Source organism: Entelurus aequoreus, linkage group LG11, assembly GCF_033978785.1.
Source record: "Entelurus aequoreus isolate RoL-2023_Sb linkage group LG11, RoL_Eaeq_v1.1, whole genome shotgun sequence".
In the NCBI taxonomy this organism is placed as follows: domain Eukaryota; kingdom Metazoa; phylum Chordata; class Actinopteri; order Syngnathiformes; family Syngnathidae; genus Entelurus; species Entelurus aequoreus.
This window is the reverse complement of record NC_084741.1, coordinates 73,455,560-73,481,189: the sequence shown is the minus strand read 5'-3', so window position 1 is coordinate 73,481,189 and position 25,630 is coordinate 73,455,560. Positions and strand designations below refer to the sequence as shown.

At 39.8% G+C, this 25,630-nt stretch overlaps 1 protein-coding gene across 1 annotated transcript in view; it reads left to right on the top strand.

Moving 5' to 3' along the window:
• Positions 1–938: 938 nt before the first annotated feature.
• Positions 939–25,630, top strand: part of LOC133660451 (forkhead box protein O3-like) — a 206,977-nt gene continuing 182,285 nt past the window's right edge. The window contains exon 1 of the mRNA XM_062063955.1: positions 939–2,197. Within this exon, the coding sequence (XP_061919939.1) occupies positions 1,745–2,197 (453 nt within the window). The 5' untranslated portion in view covers positions 939–1,744. The remainder of the gene's footprint in view (positions 2,198–25,630) is intronic.

Below are 25,630 nucleotides of genomic sequence, written 5' to 3'. Positions count from 1 at the left end.
ACTCTTTAATTACCGATACCGATATCAACCGATACCGATATCAACCGATATATGCAGTCGTGGAATTAACACATTATTATGCCTAATTTGGACAACCAGGTATGGTGAAGATAAGGTACTTTTAAAAAAAATAAATAAAATAAAATAAGATAAATAAATTAAAAACATTTTCTTGAATAAAAAAGAAAGTACAACAATATAAAAACAGTTACATAGAAACTAGTAATTCATGAAAATGAGTAAAATGAAGTGTTAAAGGTTAGTACTATTAGTGGAGCAGCAGCACGCACAATCATGTGTGCTTACGGACTGTATCCCTTGCAGACTGTATTGATATATATTGATATATAATGTAGGAAGCAGAATATTAATAACAGAAAGAAACAACCCTTTTGTGTGAATGAGTGTAAATGGGGAGGGAGGTTTTTTGGCTTGGTGCACTAATTGTAAGTGTATCTTGTGGTTTTTATGTGGATTTAATTAAAAACAAAAACAAAAACAAAAAAAAACGATACTGATAATAAAAAAACCGATACCGATAATTTCCGATATTACATTTTAACGCATTTATCGGTCGATAATATCGGCAGACCGATATTATCGGACATCTCTAGTTGTCACATATTGTTGCCCACTCCCTCCCTTTGCACATATCAGGGCTGCTGGGCGTGGAAAGTGACACACACACACACGCACACACACACACACACACACACACACACACACACACACACACACACACACACACACACACACACACACACAAAAGCACGCACACACACACACACACACACACACACACACACACACACACACACACACACACACACACACACACACACACACACAAACACACACACACGCACACACACACACACACACACACACACACACACACACACACACACACACACACACACACACACACACACACACACACACACACACACACACACACACACACACACACAAAGCCACGCTGCGCCAGAGCGAGCGTCCACAAGGCGGCTTTTTGATTGAGGGATTTAAGAAGGAGAGAGAGAGAGAGAGAGAGAGAGCGAGAGAGAGAGGGAGGCGCGATCACGATGTGTATCGTCTCGGCGAGCAGCACTCCACTATCGGCGGCGTCTCCTCCCGCACTAACGAGTGTCACCTGATATTGTTCTCGTGGAAATCTTTTTTTTTTTTCAATTATTTTTTTTCAAAATTATTATCCATGCTGAGCGACATTTTTCAGTCTCTCTCACCCCTTTTCTGTCTCTCTCTCTCGCCAGCTTCGTGGGAGCGTCACGCCTCTTCACGAAACAATCGCCAGACACTTGCTCCACCACCCGGGAAGACGATTGAATAATTCACGGCACAATCACGCCTCGTCGGGATTTTTTTTTTTGTTGCTTCTTTTTTTTTTTTCTTCCCCTCCCTCCCTCCCTCCATACACCTTCCCGGTGGATTTATCCAGCTTTTTATTTATTTATTTTTATTTTTTTGAAGAAGCTGCGCACGCATCTCCAATATCATCTGTTGCTCACCGGCAGGAGGAGGAACCCGGAATCCGGCGATGAAGACGCGGATAAGGAGAGGATAAAATATGGACAAAAAGGTGCTTTTACTTTTATTGCTGCTGCTGTCCTTACACGCCACGATGCTCCGACTTGAAGTTTAATAATACGCCGCGCCAGCATCTCCGAAGACACGCACCGTGGATGTATCCCCCGCCCCAGCTGTGATCTCACTTCCCGCTCAAATGTTGATGATGGAGGACGACGAGCTGGACGCTCATCAGGTTGAGCCGGATTTCGAGCCGCAAAGCCGGCCTCGCTCCTGCACCTGGCCGGACTTCCCCTCCGCCGCCGCGCATGAGGCTGGCGGCGGGGGGCAGCTGCCGCTCGCCGGCATCAAGGTGGAGCCGGAGGACGTACCGGCGTGCCGCGCCGCGCTCACCGGCGAGCTCAAGCACCCCGCCGGCGCCCCGGCGCCCACCCCGCACCCCTGCCTCGACGTCAGCGGACCGCTGCGCAAAGCCAAGTCGTCGCGGCGGAACGCGTGGGGGAACCAGTCCTACGCGGACCTCATCACCCGCGCCATCGAGAGCACGCCGGAGAAGCGGCTGACGCTGTCGCAGATCTACGACTGGATGGTCCGCTACGTGCCATATTTCAAGGATAAAGGCGACAGCAACAGCTCGGCCGGATGGAAGGTAAAGAGGACGCAACACGTACACACACACACACACACACACACACACACACACACACACACACACACACACACACACACACACACACACACACACACACACACACACACACACACACACACACACACACACACACACACACACACACACACACACACACACACACACACACACACACACACACACACACGCCTTTGTTAGTCCCGCTTCCTTCCACGCGTGTCACGCGTGGTGAGGTGTGAGAGACCGCCAATCATTCTAATACATCATCGATGCTCGATGAGGCCACTTGCAGCGTGGGTGACAAGGCTGTAGTAGTTGCCTACTATCATTCTTAAAGGGGGTGGAAAAAAAAGTCCACTAGTGGGGTGTCAATGACACTTGTCAGACTATAGGACAGGGGTGTCAAACTCATTTTTGGATCGGGGGGTGGGGAGGCCACATGGAGAAAAATCTACTCCCAAGTGGGGCCGGACTGGTAAAATCATGGCAGGATAACTTAAAAATAAAGACAACTTCAGATTGTTTTCTTTGTTTAAAAATAGAACAATCACATTCTGAAATTGTACAAATCATAATGTTGTTGTTTTTTCCCCCTGTTGCGCTTAATGGTATTCTATCTTTATTTGTCGTTATTTATATTTTTTGAATAAATGCTGTTAATTTTCAATCCATCAAGATAAAAAAAAAAATATCAAAATCAAATTACAGGATGTTATTTATGTAGTTTGCTCCTTTTCCTCAACTGGTGCACTAACATCATGTGGTTTATTTTGTACATATGTAGCATCATCTACAAAGATACACATAATTGCTATTTCGACATCTACTGGTTTTCTATGGCGATTAGACAGATTTCGCTCAGATTATGAGAGATTAGGTAACCCTAGATCAGGGGTGTCAAACTCAAAAATCTATCTTTATTTGTCGTTATTTAAATGTTTTGAATAAATGATGTGATAATGTTCATCAGTCAACTCATTGGTGTTCATTTTCAATCTATCAAGATAAAAAAACAATATCAAAATCAAATTTCAGGATGCTATTTATGTAGTTTGCTCAAGCAATGACACTTGTCAGACTATAGGACAGGGGTGTCAAACTCATTTTTGGATCGGGGGGTGGGGGGGCCACATGGAGAAAAATCTACTCCCAAGTGGGGCCGGACTGGTAAAATCATGGCAGGATAACTTAAAAATAAAGACAACTTCAGATTGTTTTCTTTGTTTAAAAATAGAACAATCAAATTCTGAAATTGTACAAATCATAATGTTGTTGTTTTTTTCCTCTGTTGCGCTTAATAGTATTCTATCTTTATTTGTCGTTATTTATATTTTTTGAATAAATGCTGTTAATTTTCAATCTATCAACATAAAAAAAAAAATCAAAATCAAATGACAGGATGTTATTTATGTAGTTTGCTCATTTTCCTCGACTGGTGCACTAACATCATGTGGTTTATTTTGTACATATGTAGCATCATCTACAAAGATACACATAATTGCTATTTCGACATTTGGTGGTTTTCTATGACGATTAGATAGATTTCGCTCATATTATGAGAGATAAAGTAACCCTAGATCAGGGGTGTCAAACTCAAAAATCTATCTTTATTTGTCGTTATTTAAATGTTTTGAATAAATGATGTGATAATGTTCATCAGTCAACTCATTGGTGTTCATTTTCAATCTATCAAGATAAAAAAATAATATCAAAATCAAATTTCAGGATGTTATGTCGTTTGCTCATTTTCCTCATGTGATTGATTTTGTACATATGTAGCATCACCTACGAAGATACAAATAATTGCTATTGTGACATCTATTGGACACATTTAGAACAGCAGTTTCTTTCATTAAAAAATTTCGGCTCATTTTTATACTTAGCAAACTCATCCCGCGGGCCGGATAAAACCTGTTCGCGGGTCTACGTTTGTCACCCCTGCTCTAGGCCAGTGTGTGTGCATACACTTTTAATGCCTACTATCATTCTTAAAGGGGAAAAAAGTCCATTAGTGGGGTGTCAATGACACTTTTCAGACTATAGGACAGGGGTGTCAAACTCATTTTTGGATCGGGGGGCCACATGGAGAAAAATCTACTCCCAAGTGGGGCCGGACTGGTAAAATCATGGCAGGATAACTTAAAAATAAAGACAACTTCAGATTGTTTTCTTTATTTAAAAATAGAACAATCAAATTCTGAAATTGTACAAATCATAATGTTGTTGTTTTTTTCCCCTGTTGCGCTTAATAGTATTCTATCTTTATTTGTCGTTATTTATATTTTTTGAATAAATGCTGTTAATTTTCAATCTATCAAGACAAAAAAAAAATATCAAAATCAAATTACAGGATGTTATTTATGTAGTTTGCTCCTTTTCCTCGACTGGTGCACTAACATCATGTGGTTTATTTTGTACATATGTAGCATCATCTACAAAGATACACACAATTGCTATTTCGACATTTGGTGGTTTTCTATGACGATTAGACAGATTTCGCTCAGATTATGAGAGATTAGGTAACCCTAGATCAGGGGTGTCAAACTCAAAAATCTATCTTTATTTGTCGTTATTTATATTTTTTGAATAAATTATGTGATAATGTTCATCAGTCAACTCATTGGTGTTCATTTTCAATCTATCAAGATAAAAAAATAATATCAAAATCAAATTTCAGGATGTTATGTCGTTTGCTCATTTTCCTCATGTGATTTATTTTGTACATATGTAGCATCACCTACGAAGATACAAATAATTGCTAATGTGACATCTAGTGGACACATTTAGAACAGCAGTTTCTTTCATTAAAAAATTTCGGCTCATTTTTATACTTAGCAAACTCATCCCGCGGGCCGGATAAAACCTGTTCGCGGGTCTACGTTTGTCACCCCTGCTCTAGGCCTGCGTGTGTGCATACACTTTTAATGCCTACTATCATTCTTAAAGGGGAAAAAAGTCCATTAGTGGGGTGTCAATGACACTTTTCAGACTATAGGACAGGGGTGTCAAACTCATTTTTGGATCGGCGGGGCCACATGGAGAAAAATCTACTCCCAAGTGGGGCCGGACTGGTAAAAGCACGGCACGATAACTTAAAAATAAATACAACTTCAGATTGTTTTCTTTGTTTAAAAATAGAACAAGCAAATTCTGAAAATGTACAAATCATAATGTTTCTTTCATTAAAAAGTTTCGGCTAATTTTTATACTTAGCAAACTCATCCTGGGCCGCCTACTATAGGACCTGTAATCCTTATTTGAGGAGTCTGTTCATAGGCCACTTGCAGCGTGTGTGACAAGGCTGTAGTAGTGCATACACTTTTAATGCCTACTATCATTCTTAAAGGGAAAAAGTCCATTAGTGCACCTTGGGGGGTGTTCAGGGATTTGCCAGAGGGGTATCAATGACACTTTTCAGACTATAGGACCTGTAATCCTCATTGGAGGAGTCTGTTCATACTAATGAACCATATGTAACCTATTATCTGCCTCAAATGCATGGCTTTTGTAACAAACAATTGTTGTGTTGCTAGCTATGCCACGGACTCGTTTGATTTAGAAGTCAGAAAATAAGATGCATTTAGTGTCCGAGACCGTCTGTGCAGGTACATTCTATGTCACTTGTAACATGTCGGACTGATGTCCGTACCTCTTCTTGCACTGAAAACGGCAGAAGAATGTTGGTGGTATTGTTCTTTTAGCGGTACAATAGACTTCAAAGGTACTACTTTTCTACAACTCTTAATGTTGTCCCAAAATAGGTGTTTAGGTGTCATTAGGCCGGGGGTCCATTACTGTCCCTCCAGTTCAGTTCAGTTTTTTCCAAACATGCATACGATACAATGTGATGGATCCCATATTTCCAGTTGTTTCATCACAGCAGGTCTGAAAAGGAGTAGGAAGAAGCTGAGCTTATTTAATCCTACCCCTTTTCATACCATACCTTGTTCTCTGTAACACAACAGTGATTAAAATAATAATATACCATTGTAAGTAAAGAAATATTAAATGTAGGGATGTCCGATAATGGCTTTTTGCCGATATCCGATATTCCGACATTGTCCAACTCTTTAATTACCGATACCGGTATCAACCGATACCAATATCAACCGATATATGCAGTCGTGGAATTAACACATTATTATGTCTAATTTGGACAACCAGGTATGGTGAAGATAAGGTACTTAAAAAAAAATAAATAAATAAATAAAATAAGATAAATAAATTAAAAACATTTTCTTGAATAAAAAAGAAAGTAAAACAATATAAAAACAGTTACATAGAAACTAGTAATGAATGAAAATTAGTCAAATGAAGTGTTAAAGGTTAGTACTATTAGTGGAGCAGCAGCACGCACAATCATGTGTGCTTACGGACTGTATCCCTTGCAGACTGTATTGATATATATTAATTAGAGATGTCCGATATTATCGGCCGATAAATGCTTTAAAATGTAATATCGGAAATTATCGGTATCGTTTTTTTTATTATCGGTATCGTTTTTATTTTTTAATTTTAATTTTTTTTAATTAAATCAACATAAAAAACACAAGATACACTTACAATTAGTGCACCAACCCAAAAAACCTCCCTCCCCCATCTACACTCATTCACACAAAAGGGTTGTTTCTTTCTGTTATTAATATTCTGCTTCCTACATTATATATCAATATATATCAATACAGTCTGCAAGGGATACAGTCCGTAAGCACACATGATTGTGCGTGCTGCTGCTCCACTAATAGTACTAACCTTTAACACTTCATTTTACTCATTTTCATTAATTACTAGTTTCTATGTAACTGATTTTATATTGTTTTACTTTCTTTTTTATTCAAGAAAATGTTTTTAATTTATTTATCTTATTTTATTTTATTAATTTAAAAAAAAAAGGACCTTATCTTCACCATACCTGGTTGTCCAAATTAGGCATAATAATGTGTTAATTCCACAACTGTATATATCAATATCGGTATCGGTTGATATCGGTATCGGTAATTAAAGAGTTGGACAATATCGGAATATCGGATATCGGCAAAAAGCCATTATCGGACATCCCTAATATTGATATATAATGTAGGAAGCAGAATATTAATAACAGAAAGAAACAACCCTTTTGTGTGAATGAGTGTAAATGGGGGAGGGAGGTTTTTGGGGTTGGTGCACTAATTGTAAGTGTATCTTGTGTTTTTTATGTTGATTTAATTGAAAAAACCAAAAAAAAACCCGATACCGATAATAAAAAAACCGATACCGATAATTTTCGATATTACATTTTAACGCATTTATCGGCCGATAATATCGGCCGGCCGATATTATCGGACATCCCTAATTAAATGCAAAAATAATCTTTATCTAAAACATATTGTACCTACAAGCTATGTCCTATACCTCTTCCAGGACCGGAAATAATCAAAAGTTTGAGGGTACAAAAGAAGAACATTACTTCAGTGACAACACCCCAGACACTTTTGATATTAGGGACTCAAATATAAATATGATTATGGAAACACAGAGGCTATTTCATCCCGACAAGCCTGTTTAGCAGGTTCCCCTTCTCTTCAGGGGATTTTATGTAAGATTTTATATTTCAGGTTTCCCTGCTTTTCAGTTGATTTTACATTCTAGATCAGGGATGTGGAACTGGTTTTCATTGAGGGTCACATGACAGTTATGGCTGCCATCAGAGGGCCACTTGTAACTGAATAACATATGAATTTTCCTCTGGATTTCATTACTCATTATATAAATAGTTTTAAGTAGACTGCCGATTTTATAGTAAAAACTTTACATTTTACAAAATTTTACTGTAAAATATTGTTTTTTTAAATTTTTTTTACAACATTTTACAGTAAGAGAAAAAACAGTACCACTGTTTTTTGGGGAGGTTTTACGGAAAAAGCCGGCAGCTTAGCTGCCAGAATTTTTGTGTTAAATTGACATTGGTTTTTACAACATTATATTGTGAATGGAAAAACAGTAGAAGTTATTTCTTTATTCTGGCACCTTAGCTGCCAGTTTTACTAGCGTAAAAACAAATGTACCGTCTTTCCATTGACAGTAATACACCGTTAAAAACAACAACTGTAGATTTTACAGTCAAAAACTGGCAGCTCAGTCAACAGAATGTTAACGCAAAAGTAGTTTTTATCAATTTACTGTAATATGCTGTAAAGAACAACATAAAATGTATTATCATTTTTATCAATGTGATGGGTAGTTTGCTGTAAAGTGAAGTATTTTTATTTAGACAAAACATGTTTGGAATGTACACTAGCGTTCAAAAGTTTGGGGTCACATGTAAATGTCCTTATTTTTGAAGGAAAAGCACTGTACTTTTCAATGAAGATAACTTTAAACTAGTCTTAACTTTACAGAAATACACTCTATACATTGCTAATGTGCTAAATGACTATTCTAGCTGCAAATGTCTGCTTTTTGGTGCAATATCTACATAGGTGTATAGAGGCCCATTTCCAGCAACTATCACTCCAGTGTTCTAATGGTACAATGTGTTTGCTCATTGGCTCAGAAGGCTAATTGATGATTAGAAAACCCTTGTGCAATCATGTTCACACATCTGAAAACACTTTAGCTCGTTACAGAAGCTACAAAACTGACCTTCCTTTGAGCAGATTGACTTTCTGGAGCATCACATTTGTGGGCTCAATTAAACGCTCAAAATGGCCAGAAAAAGAGAACTTTCATCTGAAACTCGACAGTCTATTCTTGTTCTTAGAAATGAAGGCTATTCCACAAAATTCTTTGGGTGACCCCAAACTTTTGAACGGTAGTGTATATTATTCTGTAATATTTGTTGCAATATTGGATACTATCAATGTTTTAAATGTATGAAATTTCAAGCAGTACATATATTTTTTCTGTCACAATGAAAAAAATCAATTACATTTAGTGAGAAAATATAAGGTACTTTATTGACACATACAATTTCCAGATACAATGATGTCGCTGGCCTTGAGTTCCAGAATCAGAATCAGAATACCTTTATTTTCATTGCATAAAAACAACGAAATTGAACAGCAATCCAGCTTAGTGCTTTTAAAACAACCTACATAAAATACTGTTAAGACAACAAACAATAATACCAATACCAAAAAACATAATACACATTTTTAAAACATATTGCACAGCAGATCTCTATCAGAGTTAAGCAAGTTAATAAAGTGGTGAGTGTTCAGGTAAGTGCAGAGTTTAGGGCACTTACCTGAGTTTGACACCTGTGTTCTAGATTGATTTAACCCAATTGAACCTAAATCTATACCTATATAACGGAGAATCCGGGTATGAATGCAGAATATTGCTTCAGTGACATGCCATGGTGCTTGGTGGTATCATTGTAGTTTTAGAGGAACCATAGACCCCAAAGATACTACTTTTGTACCATTGACTCTTTTGCCTCAAATCTTCCATCCACCCATTTTCTACCCCTTGTTCCGTTCGGGATGGATCGCGGGGGGTACTCAAATCTTAAAAAAAAAAAATATATATACTAGGGGTGTAACGGTACGTGTATTTGTATTGAACCGTTTCGGTACGGGGGTTCCGGTTCGGTTCAGAGGTGTACTGAACGAGTTTCCACACGGACATATTAAGTAGCGTAACGCACGTTGTGTAAACAATGCACACTGAGGCACAACACACGGCATGCTAGCAGCTAACGGGCTACGATAGACTGACCATACGTCCTCTTTTCACCGGACATGTCCTCTTTTGCGGAGCTGTCAGGGCGGAGTTTCTTAAATGCCTCAAATGTCCGGCATTTTCAGTTAGGGTTGCGTGTATTTTCAATGTACGTTCAGGGTTAAGAAGGGGTTAAAAACAAAACAAATTGTGCGTGCAGCAACATTGGTGAGGGAGGGGCAGAGACAGAGAGAGAAAGAGAGTTATGATAAACGCGCATGCGTCACCAGGCTCTGCTTTTTATCCATAGATTTATCACATTTAATGTTTTATTATCTATAGCAGGGGTGTCAAAAGTGTGCCCCGGAGGCCATTTGCGGCCCACAGCTAATGTTTTAAAGGCCCACGGCACATTCTAAAAATACTATTAAAATAAACAAAAACATAACAAAAGTGAAATAAAAAAGCTTAAAGGTTAAATGAAATTTAGAAAAAGTTGCAATGTTGACTAATAAAACAAAGCTGGTTTTTTTTTTATTTCAAACTGTCATTGCTCAAAACATAATATTGAATCAAAATCAATGTTATTATGAATTATTGACCTATCCAAGGTTCCCATTACTTCACATCAAATATTACACTAATAAAAATATTTTTGGTGGAAGATTTTGCAAATTTGGTAAATAAATAACCCAAAAATGTATATTTTGTTGTTTTCTTACTGCACCGAAAATGAACTGAACCGTGACCTCTAAACCGAGGTACGTACCGAACCGAACTTTTTGTGTACCGTTACACCCCTACTATGTATACATATGAAGTCTTGAGGATCCCCAACCAGCAAATACAATAGTCATTACTATCATCACAGGTGCATTCTACTCCATAGGAACGACGTCTATAGACATTAGTCACATTTATCGAAGGATTTACTAAAAGTGGCAACGGTACAAAAGCAGTACTTTGCTTCGGGGCCTCAAATGCTGCTTTTCGTACTCGGGGAAAATGTCAGTACCTTTTTGGCCTTGATAGACAGTTACCTTGGCGTCCAGTAATTAGCCCCGTGGGGTGCATCCGTGCAACCTGCGCCCTGAGGCCCTGGTACTGTACCTTCTGTTTCTGACAGTGATGCACACACATCAGGGTAAAGGCAGTCTTCCATTGGAATATAAGTCTCATTTTGTTGCAAATAAGAGTCCACACTTGTAGCAGATGACAGGTCAGCTGCCAGCGACGTGTTGATATTCCAAAAGGACGATGATGAGAATCGAGCGCAGCGCAACCACTGGCTGAGAGCCTGAAGTAGAAAGCCCTCCACCCTCCCGCGGACATCTCCCCGTGTTATCAGCCTCTCCTCGCCGTGGCCATTTGAGCGCGCAAGGAGGATCGCTCACCTTCTCCGGCGCACATCTCAAGCCTCCGTGTCACATTTGCATATGAATGGAGCGCTATTTCGCGTGAGAACGTATATAGAGAAGGGGCGCATTGTGGAGCTGCCGGGATTCCTGTCAAGTACATGACATGATATCTGGGTTTGGAGGATATCCTTCGCTACAAAAGCGGGATTTAGCAGTAGCCGCCCCCCCCCCCCCCCCCCAACCCCCCTGCCGCTAATCCCATTATTGAACATGTATTCACATCGCTAAATTTATCCCGTGGAACTGTCAAATTCTTCCATTGCTCCGCCGTCTAGGCGTGTCATGCGTATAATCAAACGCCAATGTGTCCATTCATTTTTCTCTGAGGGATGTGCCGGTTTTTTTTGTCTAAACTTGTAGCGTCCGAGTCCATGGTTCTCGCCCGGAAAAGGGTAGAGTGCCTTCTCCGGGTTGGGGAGGAGACCCTGCCCCAAGTGGAGGAGTTCAAGTACCTCTTGCGTCTTGTTCACGAGTGAGGGAAGAGTGGATCGTGAGATCGACAGGCGGATCGGTGCGGCGTCTTCAGTAATGCGGACGCTGTATCGATCCGTTGTGGTGAAGAAAGAGCTGAGCCGGAAGGCAAAGCTCTCAATTTACCGCTCGATCTACGTTCCCAACCTCACCTATGGTCATGAGTCCATGGTTCTCGCCCGGAAAAGGGTAGAGTGCCATCTCCGGGTTGGCGAGGAGATCTTGCCCCAAGTGGAGGAGTTGAAGTACCTCGGAGTCTTGTTCACGAGTGAGGGAAGAGTGGATCGTGAGATCGACAGGTGGATCGGTGCGGCGTCTTCAGTAATGCGGACGCTGTATCGATCCGTTGTGGTGAAGAAGGAGCTGAGCCGGAAGGCATAGCTCTCAATTTACCGCTCGATCTACGTTCCCATCCTCACCTATGGTCATGAGCTTTGGGTTATGACCGAAAGGACAAGATCACGGGTACAAGCGGCTGAAATGAGTTTCCTCCGCCGGGTGGCGGGGCTCTCCCTTAGAGATAGGGTGAGAAGCTCTGCCATCCGGGGGGAGCTCAAAGTAAAGCCGCTGCTCCTCCACATGGAGAGGAGCCAGATGAGGTGGTTCGGGCATCTGGTCAGGATGCCACCCGAACGCTTCCCTAGGGAGGTGTTTCGGGCACGTCCAACCGGTAGGAGGCCACGGGGAAGACTCAGGACACGTTGGGAAGACTATGTCTCCCGGCTGGCCTGGGAACGCCTCGGGATCCCCCGGGAGGAGCTGGATGAAGTGGCTGGGGAGAGGGAAGTCTGGGCTTCCCTGCTTAGGCTGCTGCCCCCGTGACCCGACCTCGGATAAGCGGAAGAAGATGGATGGATGTAGCGTCGCGCCCTTGCATAAAATTCACCCAGTCGAGACAATTTAAACGCCAAAGAACCCGACTGACACCTTAATCCCGTCCCATTAAAGTGAACTGGGCTGAGGCATGTCTCCAGGTAGACTTTATTAGTCCTGCACTCCCAACTGACCTGGCGAGCAGGTAACTCGAGGGCCACTTTAGCTTAAAGAACATCTACAGTATGTCTGCGTCTATTTTTGCCACCGTAAATTACGGGGTTGGAAGGTGGCAGTCGCCGGCTATTTCAGGCCACGCGGCATTAGCGAGGCAGGTAATGACGGCAGATTAGCAGGGAAGGTTTAAAGCCGACAGCCGTAATATGCGAGCCCGCGGTCACACGGGGACGCTGAAGGAACCAAACAAACAGGAAGTAGGCATATTTTCACTTTAGTGCTCTACGCACGTCCAGTTTGTGATGCAACTACGAACCAAGCTTTGACTGGCTAACAAAAACCCATTTTATAATGACTTTGAATATCAAATAAAAACATGCAAGATAAAATCCATGCAAGGACGGGAGTCTACAATGGCGGACGCGTGCAAGTTTTCAGGACTTATGCCGATCCCAAATACACATCAGCAAGTACCACAAGGTAAGAAAAGTTGGTTTTGCATAATATTGCGAAACAAAACACTAGATAATGTCTGCTAATAGGTGGCATTTTGCGGTCCTTATACACACACATCATAATAATACTCATATTTTGAAGCACAGTACGTCTGACTATGGTAGCCGCAGTGCTCCGACAATCCATCAAGCGGCGCGGCGTCATAGCTTACCAGAGTCTTACTAAAACGTTTTGACAGATTTTTGAGGCCGTGTGTAATGTTCTATATTCTCAACGGAACATTTAAAGTTTTGGTGTCGTTTACTGGCGTAATTTTGCAGTCTATACGTATCTCTTATGTGTGACTGCCATCTACTGGTCACACTTTTCATTACACCATGTACCAAAAAAAAATTGCTTCGAGGTCGGTAAGCACAAACAGAATTATTCCGTACACACTAAAAAATGTTGGGTTAGAAAATAACCCAATTATAACCCAACTGAAAAGGACAAACCCCTTATTTTTATATTATTTTTTATTGTTACATGCTCAGTGGCCTTGTGCGTTACTTGTTGAAAAACAACCCAAAAATGGTTCCTAATTTTGAAACCCAGAAATTGAGTTCAAATAATACCCTTATAACCCCCAAAATGGATTGCTATTCATAAAAATAACTCCAAAATGTAACCCAACACTAGCAACTCATAAATTGGGTTATCGAAATAAACCAGTATTTTTTAGGCGCACTCTTGATAGTTGAGAAAATGAAAGGATTTTAAGTGCGCCTTATAGTCCGAAAAATACGGTAATGCAGTACAAAAGATTCGTATAAAAGGATGAAAAATAAATTGACATACAATCACGCATTGCTCAACCAAATACAATTGCTTCGAGGTCGGTAAGCACAACCAGAATTATTACAGAATTTAATTATTTAACTCAATGTTGGGTGATTGTAAATAATGTTAATGAGATTAATCCATAATAAAATTCCCTTCAAGAAAATAGTAACTTTTTAATTAAAAAAAGCCTTTTTGACCCAAAAATGCGTTACTCGTTGAAAAACAACCCAAAAATGGTTCATCATTTTGAAAACCCAGAAATTGAATTAAAATAATACCCTTATAACCCCAAAATGGATTGCTATTCATAAAAATAACTTCAGAATTTGACCCAACACTAGCAACTCATAAATTGGGTTATCAAAATAAACCAGTATTTTTTAGGCGCACTGTTGATTTTTGAGAAAATTAAAGGCTTTTAAGTGCGACTTATAGTAAAAAAAAATACGGTAATGCTAAAGAAAGGACTCATAAACAGATGGAAAATAAATTGACCTACAATCAATAAAATTGCTTTGAGGTCGGTAAGCACAACCAAAATTATTACAGAACAGAATCTAATTATTTAACTCAATGTTGGGTGATTGATAATAATGGTAATGAGATGAATCTATAATAAAATTCCCTTCAAGAAAAAAGTAACTTTTTAATTAAAAAAAGCCTTTTAACCCAAAATGCGTTACTCGTTGAAAAAAAACCCAAAAATGGTTCATCATTTTGAAAACCCAAAAAATGAGTTAAAATAATACCCTTATAACTAGTGATGTCCGATAATGGCTTTTTGCCGATATCCGATATTCCGATATTGTCCAACTCTTAATTACCGATACCGATATCAACCGATACCGATATATACAGTCGTGGAATTAACACATTATTAAACCTAATTTGGACAACCAGGTATGGTGAAGATAAGGTCCTTTTTAAAAAATAAAATAAAATAAAATAAGATAAATAAATTAAAAACATTTTCTTGAATAAAAAAGAAAGTAAAACAATATAAAAACAGTCACATAGGAACTAGTAATTAATGAAAATGAGTAAAATGAAGTGTTAAAGGTTAGTACTATTAGTGGAGCAGCAGCACGCACAATCATGTGTGCTTACGGACTGTATCCCTTGCAGACTGTATTGATATATATTGATATATAATGTAGGAAGCAGAATATTAATAACAGAAAGAAACAACCCTTTTGTGGAGGGAGGTTTTTTGGCTTGGTGCACTAATTGTAAGTGTATCTTGTGTTTTTTATGTGGATTTATTTAAAAAAAACAAAAAAAAAAAACGATACCGATAAAAAAAAAAAACGATAACGATAATTTCCGATATTACATTTTAAAGCATTTATCGGCCGATAATATCGGACATCTCTACTTATAACCCCCAAAATGGATTGCTATTCATAAAAATAACTCCAGAATTTGACCCAACAGTAGCAACTCATAAATTGGGTTATCGAAATAAACCGGTATTTTTTTAGGCGCACTGTTGATAGTTGAGAAAATGAAAGGCTTTTAAGTGCGCCTTATAGTCCGAAAAATACGGTTTATAAAGTGTTGATGGGAGAGAATATCCTGCACCAGCTATAACATTTGCAGATACCCTCCCTGATGTGGAGGAGCATTGTGGGAAAAAAAGGCAGGATAATTATGGGTAAGCTGCTGATGAAATGAAATGAAATGAAATGAAGTGCTACAGCTCGGTTGTTTGCGTGGGAGGCCGGTCGGCGGCAGTGGGGGGGGGGGCGTTATATAGCCTACTAAAAGCAAAGCAACCTCTCGGGACTAGGTATCGAACCCGGACCTTACGCAGCAGTTCTGGGAAAAAATAATCCTCCAAGGCGTACTACGGTGCGTGCTAAAGACTCACGGCGGTTCGGAGAGCGTTGGATGAGGGCTACACCTGGACAGTGCCATTAAGCTCCTATAAATACCCGATGGCTTCTGACTTCTTGGAAGGCAGCAGCATCCTCAGGTCATGACTTCCCAATTACCTTCTTACAAGAGGGAGTTAAGGAAGCGATGTGCACTTTTGAACCCTTCTTACGCCTCCGAGCTGCACTCCTTTGCCGCTGCGGGGGAGATTCATTGGCTTTGATTGTCCAAACCCCGAAAAGTGACCAATAATCGGATCTGCTTGTGCTGTTTCCATGGTGATTTGTTTTAATTGGAAAATGTTGGGGTACCAACCCTTTAGGTGGCAATACTACCAAGGAAAAACTATATAGTTTTTTGGAATTTTGCCTATCATTAACAATTCTTATGTAAGACAAAAATACACATTATAAATATAACATTGATTGATTGACAAAAACACATTTGTTTTGTTTAATCATGCATGCTAACAAGGAATAAATGAGAGCCATTATAGTCAACAAACATAAAAAAAATGTTAATTTACAATTTCTCCTCTTCCGTGTCTAAATTGGCTGTCAAAGCTGACCAATTCACAATTTCTGCTCTCACTGGGATGCCGACTGATAAGATGTTCGTATATTCATGTTTAGATGAAGAATTAATCGTAATCCTCGCAAGAAAAATAAAGGTGGAACTAAGTGTCTTTTTTGCTATTTCTGGGTCTAAATTGGCTGTCAAAGCTGACCAATTCACAATTTCTGCTCTCACCAGGATGCCGACTGATAAGATGTTCGTATATTCATGTTTAGATGAAGAATTAATCGTAATCCTCCCAAAGAAAATAGAGGTGGAACCAAGCGTCTTTTTCGATATTTCCGTGTCTAAATTGGCTGTCAAAGCTGACCAATTTACAATTTCTGCTCTCACTGGGATGCCGACTGATAAGATGTTCGTATATTCATGTTTAGATGAAGAATTCATCGTAATCCTCGCAAGAAAAATAAAGGTGGAACTAAGTGTCTTTTTCGATATTTCTGGGTCTAAATTGGCTGTCAAAGCTGACTAATTTACAATTTCCACTCTCACCAGGATGCCGACTGATAAGATGTTCGTATATTCATGTTTAGATGAAGAATTAATCGTAATCCTTGTCAAGAAAAATAGAGGTGGAACCAAGCGTCTTTTTCGCTATTTCCGTGTCTAAAGTGGCTGTCAAAGCTGACTAATTTACAATTTCCACTCTCACCAGGATGCCGACTGATAAGATGGTCGTATATTCATGTTTAGATGAATAATTAATCGTAATCCTCGCAAAGAAAATAGAGGTGGAACTAAGTGTCTTTTTCGCTATTTCTGGGTCTAAATTGGCTGTCAAAGCTGACTAATTTACATTTTCTCCTCTCACTGGGATGCAGACTGATAAGATGTTCGTATATTCATGTTTAGATGAAGAATTAATCGTAATCCTCCCAAAGAAAAATAAAGGTGGAACCAAGCGTCTTTTTCGCTATTTTCGGGTCTAAATTGGCTGTCAAAGCTGACCAATTCACAATTTCTATTCTCACTGGGATGCCGACTGATAATATGTTCGTATATTCATGTTTAGATGAAGAATTAATCGTAATCCTCCCAAAGAAAAATAAAGGTGGAACTAAGTGTCTTTTTCGCTATTTCTGGGTCTAAATTGGCTGTCAAAGCTGACTAATTTACATTTTCTGCTCTCACCAGGATGCAGACTGATAAGATGTTCGTATATTCATGTTTAGATGAAGAATTAATCGTAATCCTCGCAAAGAAAATAGAGGTGGAACTAAGTGTCTTTTTCGCTATTTCTGGGTCTAAATTGGCTGTCAAAGCTGACTAATTTACATTTTCTCCTCTCACTGGGATGCAGACTGATAAGATGTTCGTATATTCATGTTTAGATGAAGAATTAATCGTAATCCTCCCAAAGACAAATAAAGGTGGAACCAAGCGTCTTTTTCGCTATTTTCGGGTCTAAATTGGCTGTCAAAGCTGACCAATTCACAATTTCTACTCTCACCGGGATGCCGACTGATAAGATGTTCGTATATTCATGTTTAGATGAAGAATTAATCGTAATCCTCCCAAAGAAAAATAAAGGTGGAACTAAGTGTCTTTTTCGCTATTTCTGGGTCTAAATTGGCTGTCAAAGCTGACTAATTTACATTTTCTGCTCTCACCAGGATGCAGACTGATAAGATGTTCGTATATTCATGTTTAGATGAAGAATTAATCGTAATAAACAAAATAACAGCGCAAGACAGGAACTAAAAGTTCGACAACCTGGTGGAGTTTCATTTTTTAACCTTTTCTGCTGGTGGTGTGCCTCCGTATTTATTTTTTTTAATGAAAAAAATGTGCCTTTGCTCAAAAAAGGTTGAAAAACACTGATGTAGACCACAAGGAAGTGTTTTACATTTAGAAAAATGTCTAAACCTAATAATCCGGTGCACCTTTTGTATGAAAAAAAGACCTGAATAGACCCGCTCATCGGCAGTGCGCCTTATAATCCGGTGCGCCCTATGGTCCGGAAAATACGGTACATGACGTCTGTGTATGCACAATAATTTGCAACGTAATCACTGCTCTGTATTAAATATAAAATAGATGCTGTTGTATACTACTACAGACGTATTGTGTATTTTTTAATGCATTCAAAGGTAAATGTGAAAAGGGAGGCACACGAGGCTGTAGCAACGTGTCAGGGTTGGTCGTGTCGTGTGTGTGTGTGTGTGTGTGTGTGTTTGTGTGTGTGTGTGTGTTTGTGTGTGCTCTGGCAATGCTTACTTAATGGGGACATCGCTCTGTTTACACAGTCACCTTTAGGGCAGTGGTCCCCAACCACCGGGCCGCGGCCCGGTACCGGTGCGTGGACCGATTGGTACCGGGCCGCACAAGAAATTTAAAAAAAAAAAAAAAAAAAAATATATAATATATATATATTTTTTTTAATTAAATCAACATAAAAAACACAATATATACATTATATATGAATATAGATCAATACAGTTTGCAGGGATACAGTCCGTAAGCACACATGATTGTATTTCTTAATGAAAAAAAAAAAATTAAAAAAAATGTTTTTTTTAATTTAATTTCACCTCCACCCCCCCGCACCCCCGGTCCTTGGGGCAAATTTTCAAGCGTTGACCCGCTCCGCAGCTACAAAAAGGTTGGGGACCACTGCTTTAGGGGACCTCTGACGGTATGGGGGACAAAAAAACAGGTCCCCTAAAGCAGTGGTCCCCAACCTTTTTTTAACTGCGGAGCGGTCAACGCTTGAAAATTAGTCCCACGGACCGGGGGGGTATGGTATTTTATTTTTGTATTTTATTTTTTTTGTCCTAAAAAAATACAATCATGTGTGCTTATGGACTGTATCCCTTGCAGACTGTATTGATATATATTGATATATAATGTAGGAACCAGAATATTAATAACAGAAAGAAACAACTAGGGATGTCCGAAATTATCGGCCGATAAATGCGTTAAAATGTAATATCGGAAATTATCGGTATCGGTTTTTTATTGTCTGTATCGGTTTTAAAATTTATTTTTTTATTTTTTTATTAAATCAACGTAAAAAACACAAGATACACTTACAATTAGTGCACCAACCCAAAAAACCTCCCTCCCCCATTTCTTTCTGTTATCAATATTCTGCTTCCTACATTATATATCAATATATATCAATACAGTCTGCAAGGGATACAGTCCGTAAGCACACATGATTGTGCGTGCTGCTGCTCCACTAATAGTACTAACCTTTAACAGTTCGTTTTTATATTGTTTTACTTTCTTTTTTATTCAAGAAAATGTTTTTAATTTAGTTATCTTATTTTATTATTTTTTTAAAAGTACCTTATCTTCACCATACTTGGTTGTCCAAATTAGGCATAATAATGTGTTAATTCCACGACTGCATATATCGGTTGATATCGGTATCGGTTGATATCGGTATCGGTAATTAAAGAGTTGGACAATATCGGAATATCGGATATCGGCAAAAAGCCATTATCGGACATCCCTAGAAACAACCCTTTTGTGTGAATGAGTGTGAATGGGGGAGGGAGGTTTTTTGGGTAGGTGCACTAATTGTAAGTGTATCTTGTGTTTTTTATGTTGATTTAATTAAAAAAAATACCAATTTATTTTTATTTATTTTTATTTATTTATTTATTTGTTGTGCGGCCCGGTACCAATCGATCCACGGACCAGTACCGGGCCCAGCCCGGTGGTTGGGGACCACTTCCCTAATGGGAAACCTTTTTAAATGATAGTCAGATCCATTCTGACGATGCCTAAGTGATTTTTAAGCTTTGGCCCACAAAACATGTTTACTGGTTAGTTTGAGTGTGAGACATTTAAACTTTTTTATTTTTTAATTGGTCCTCAGTAGTAACGTACAAATTTGTGTGAATAATGCAAAATTATTAAAATTTGGTCCCCATGAACCATATGAACTCTTTTTCCCCAGGGTCCCCAGTTAGAATGATCAGCACATTACTTCATCAATCCAGAGATTTAAAGACATGCATGAGCTACCTGGTTTGGTGAAGATAAGGTCCTTTAAAAAAAATAAAAAAAATCAAATAAGATAAATAAATAAAAAACATTTTCTTGGATAAAAAAGAAAGTAAAACAATTAAATACAACAATAGTAAAGAATGCAAATGTTAGTGGACCAGCAGCACACCCAATCATGTGTCCCTTGCAGACTATGTTGTTCTATGTTGTGGGAACCACAATATTGGTAGCAGAAAGAAACAACCGCTGTTGTGTGAGTGGGTGTGGATGGGGGAGGGAGGTTTTTTCAGTTGATGCACTAATTGGAAGTGTATCTTGTATTTTTTTTATGTTGATTAAATAAAAATAAAAAAATAAAAAAATAATGAATGATCAGCACATTACTTCATCAATCCAGAGATTTAAAGGCCTACTGAAATGAATATTTTTATTTAAACGGGGATAGCAGATCCATTCTATGTGTCATACTTGATCATTTCGCGATATTGCCATATTTTTGCTGAAAGGATTTAGTAGAGAACATCGACGATAAAGTTCGCAACTTTTGCTCGCTGATAAAAAAAGCCTTGCCTGTAGCGGAAGTAGCGTGACGTCACAGGCTGAAAGGCTCCTCACATTTCCCCGTTGTTTACACCAGCAGCGAGAGCGATTCAGACCGAGAAAGCGACGATTACCCCATTAATTTGAGCCAGGATGAAAGATTTGTGGATGAGGAACGTGAGAGTGAAGGACTAGAGTGCAGTGCAGGACGTATCTTTTTTTCGCTCTGACCGTAACTTAGGTACAAGCTGGCTCATTGGATTCCACACTCTCTCCTTTTTCTATTGTGGATCACGGATTTGTATTTTAAACCACCTGGGATACTATATCCTCTTGAAAATGAGAGTCGAGAACGCGAAATGGACATTCACAGTGACTTTTATCTCCACGACAATACATCGGCGAAGCACTTTAGCTGCGGAGCTAACGTGATAGCATCGGGCTTAAATGCAGATAGAAACAAAAGAAATAAACCCCTGACTGGAAGGATAGACAGCAGATCAACAATACTATTAAACCATGGACATGTAAATACACGGTTAATGCTTTCCAGCCTGGCGAAGCTTAACAATGCTGTTGCTAACGACGCCATTGAAGCTAACTTATCAACGGGACCTCACAGAGCTATGCTAAAAACATTAGCTATCCACCTACGCCAGCCAGCCCTCATCTGCTCATCAACACCCGTGCTCACCTGCGTTCCAGCGATCGACGGAGCGACGAAGGACTTCAACCGATCATAGATGCGGTCAACGGCTAGCATCGGATAGCGCGTCTGCTATCCAAGTCAAAGTCCTCCTGGTTGTGTTGCTGCAACCAGCCGCTAATACACCGATCACACCTAAAGCTTTCTTCTTTGCAGTCTTCATTGTTCATTAAACAAATTGCAAAAGATTCACCAACACAGATTTCCAGAATACTGTGGAATTTTGAGATGAAAACAGAGCTTTTTGTATTGGATTCAATGTGTCCGCATACTTCCGTTTGAACCATTGACGTCACGCGCAAACGTCATCATACAAAGACGTTTTCAACCGGAAGTTTAGCGGGAAATTTGAAATTCCACTTTATAAGTTAACCCGGCCGTATTGGCATGTGTTGCAATGTTAAGATGTCATCATTGATGTATAAACTATCAGACTGCGTGGTCGCTAGTAGTGGCTTTCAGTAGAACTTTAAAGCCTCCACAACCTGTATAAAGGGTGGTCCCCGCAAGCAGGGCCGGCCCGTGGCATAGGCCGTATAGGCAAATGCTAAGGGCGCCGTCCACCAGGGGGCGCCACGCCAGTGCCACAAATGTTGGAGGAAAAAAAAAAAAAAAAGTTGGTACTATTATTTCTAAATACAAAAAATAATCCCACGTTAATTAAAATACAAAGTAAAGCCTATTTAATAGAAATATTATTTGTTACAACATTACGCCCCCCCCCCCCCCCCCCCCCCTCGCACGGTGCGCCCCCTCCCTTCCCGTATCATGACTGTTTATGGACGTCACCGCATCAAAAAATCAACACAAGATGTCAAAACGGCCAAAACTGTCAGGTGCCCAGGGAAGAAAAAAGAGAAAAGAGGAGGAGAAACGAGAAAAAGACAGAGGTAGCAGGGAGGTAACGTTAGCCTACATGAAATTATTTGTCTGTTACGGAATGTGATAGTAACCTGGCTTTTTAGCATTAAGCTAATGTTACATGATTCAGCAATTGCTAATCAATAAATAGCTAGTTCTATTTTAACGTCGGGTTAATATTGTGGAGGGGGCTAAATTGTTATGGAAAACAATAATGTAACGTTAGGTAATTACAGTACTCCCACCTTACATTCCTCAGGGACATTTGTATTACATCTTTTAAGCAGGTGTTTTCTGTTGACATTGTTATTGCCTTCTGGTTAGCTAATGTTTGCCCTGCAGGTAATAGTCACTTTTCCAGCCCTTTATATATTAGGCATAGTTGTAAGCCTAGTTGTTAAAGTGCACATCATTAATGTTAATTAAGCAATATCACATGAGAGGGAATGCTGTTTTTTAATTTGAGCACTGCTGTGATTCGGTTAAAGATAATCATAACATAACATTCTTATATAATATGTTAATTTGCTTTCTTTAAGTAAAAAAAAGGTCAACGACAAAGCTATTCAATTTCTTGTGAGTATATACACTTCACTGCCGATGTGGGGGGGGGGGCGCCACCTAAAATCTTGCCTAGGGCGCCAGATTGGTTAGGGCCAGGCCTGCCCGCAAGTCATGATCAAAAACTTGGTCCCCATTCCAAATGATAACCAGTATGTGTGTGTGTGTGTTGGTGTGTGTTGTGGGGGCTGTTGCAGAGGGAGGGGTTGTCTACTTCCATAGGCGTGTACGCTCGGGGAGGGTGATTGTCCTGACAGCATGTCGCTTATGTGAACGCGGCAACGTTTTGTTCCTGACTTGTTGAACGGTGAGCTGGGAAAGCCAAGTGGACGGCCGTGTTGGCGGAAATAGCCGCAAGTTCATTAACGTGTCAAATGATTTCCCTCGAGTTGTTGCGTTCACAAGCGCTTTCAGATCATTAATGGCACCTTTTGGTTACAGTACATGCTTGTTTTTCTTTTTCTTCTGGAACATGTCCCGTTTAGCCTTTGTGACGGCAGCGCGGGGCGGGGGGGGGGGGCTTCTCGGCGTTGGCGTGGGGATCGTGCAACAGGTTGGCAACAGTTGACGAGAGTCGCTCTCCGACGTCGGAAGCTACTAGAGTGTTATGTCTTTTCGCTGCCGCATGCTCGTCTTGACATTTCGCTCAGTATAGTAACCGAGAAATTGGATTTACCTCCAGGAAATGTCACAGAAGCAGCATTTTTAATGGTGGGACTGCAGTTGAACATTTAAATGGGAATCTCTTTGATCTCGTGCAGTTTTTGTGGTCAACCCAAAAACAACACTTTATTTTTTTTTATAGCTATACTTTTTAATAATAATAATAATACCTGGGGTAGACCTGGGGTAGACTGACGGAAGCGTGGCTGCCAATTTGCGCCTACGGCCCCTCCGACCACCACCTGTCATTCATTCAACATTCATTCTCCGGTGTGAGTGGCACCGGGGGCAAGGGTGAAGTGTCCTGCCCAAGGACACAACGGCATGGTAAGAGGCGGGAGCGAACCTGCAACCCTCAGGTTTCTGACACGGGTGCTCTACCCACTATGCCGTGCTGCCCCAAGATTTACCCAAGATCCATGTAAAACAACCCTATTTTTTCGGACTATAAGCCACTACTTTTTTCCCCCAAACTTTGAAGCCTGCGGCTAATAAAAAGGTGCAGCTAATCTATAAATCACAAGTGTCTCAAAGGGCTGCACAAGCCACAACGACATCCTCGGTTCAGATCCCACATTAGGGCAAGGAAAAACTCAACCCAGTGGGATGACAATGAGAAACCTTGGAGAGGACCTCAGATGTGGGTCACTCCATAACTTGAGTTGATTTATTTTGGAAAACCTTGTTATAAATGATAATGATCAATTATTTATTTATACTTGTATAGCGCTTTTCTACCTTCAAGGTACTCAAAGCGCATTGACACTATTTCCACATTCACACACACATTCACACACACTGATGGAGGGAGCTGCCATGCAAGGCGCTAACCAGCAGCCATCAGGAGCAAGGGTGAAGTGTCTTGCCCAAGGGCACAACGGACGTGACTAGGATGGTAGAAGGTGGGGATTGAACCCCAGTAACCAGCAACCTTCCGATTGCTGGCACGGCCACTCTACCAACTTCGCCACGCCGTCTGTTACATTGATACATTAATGCATCCAGCGGGGCATCACAACAAAATTAGGCATAATATGTGTTAATTCCACGACTGAATATATATCGGTATCGGTTGATATCGGAATCGGTAATTAAGAGTTGGACAATATCGGAATATCGGCAAAAAAGCCATTATCGGACATCTCTAGTATTTGACATAAAAACACATTTTACCCTATACCAGCAATGCATGGACCCAAATCTTTGTCATTTTGCATCTGTCTTGACTTATGACTTTGTATAAAGTGGTAAAATACCCGTGGTATCGTATCTCTCCGCTCATTGTTTCCCGTGTCCATAAAACCCATAAAATCAGTATTTTACGAGACTTGAGCTCAGTGAGCATCTGAAGGATAAACTCGGCAAGTGTGGGGTTTTTTTTTTTCCCCTCCTGTGTGACGCCTCTTCAGAAGCGTAGCGACGATAGCAAAAAGAGGAAAAATATGACCACGGTGAAGTTGGGTATGGATTGTAATGTAGTGTTTTGGCTTCTCGGCACAACATGGCTACGACAACACTAAGTCAACAATAGCCCGTCAGAGAGTTAAGAGGCTTTTTACTGTATGTCCGATAATACCGGCCAGATAAATGCGTTAAAATGTAATATCAGAAATTATCGGTATCGTTTTTTTTATTATCTGTATCGTTTTTAAAAATTTTTTATTAAATCAACATAAAAAACCCAAGATACACTTACAATTAGCGCACCAACCCAAAAAACCTCCCTCCCCCCATTTCTTTCTGTTATCAATATTCTGGTTCCTACATTATATATCAATATATATCAATACAGTCTGCAGGGATACAGTTATTAATATTAACAATATATCAATATATATCAATACAGTCTGCAAGGGATACAGTTATTAATATTAACAATATATCAATATATAT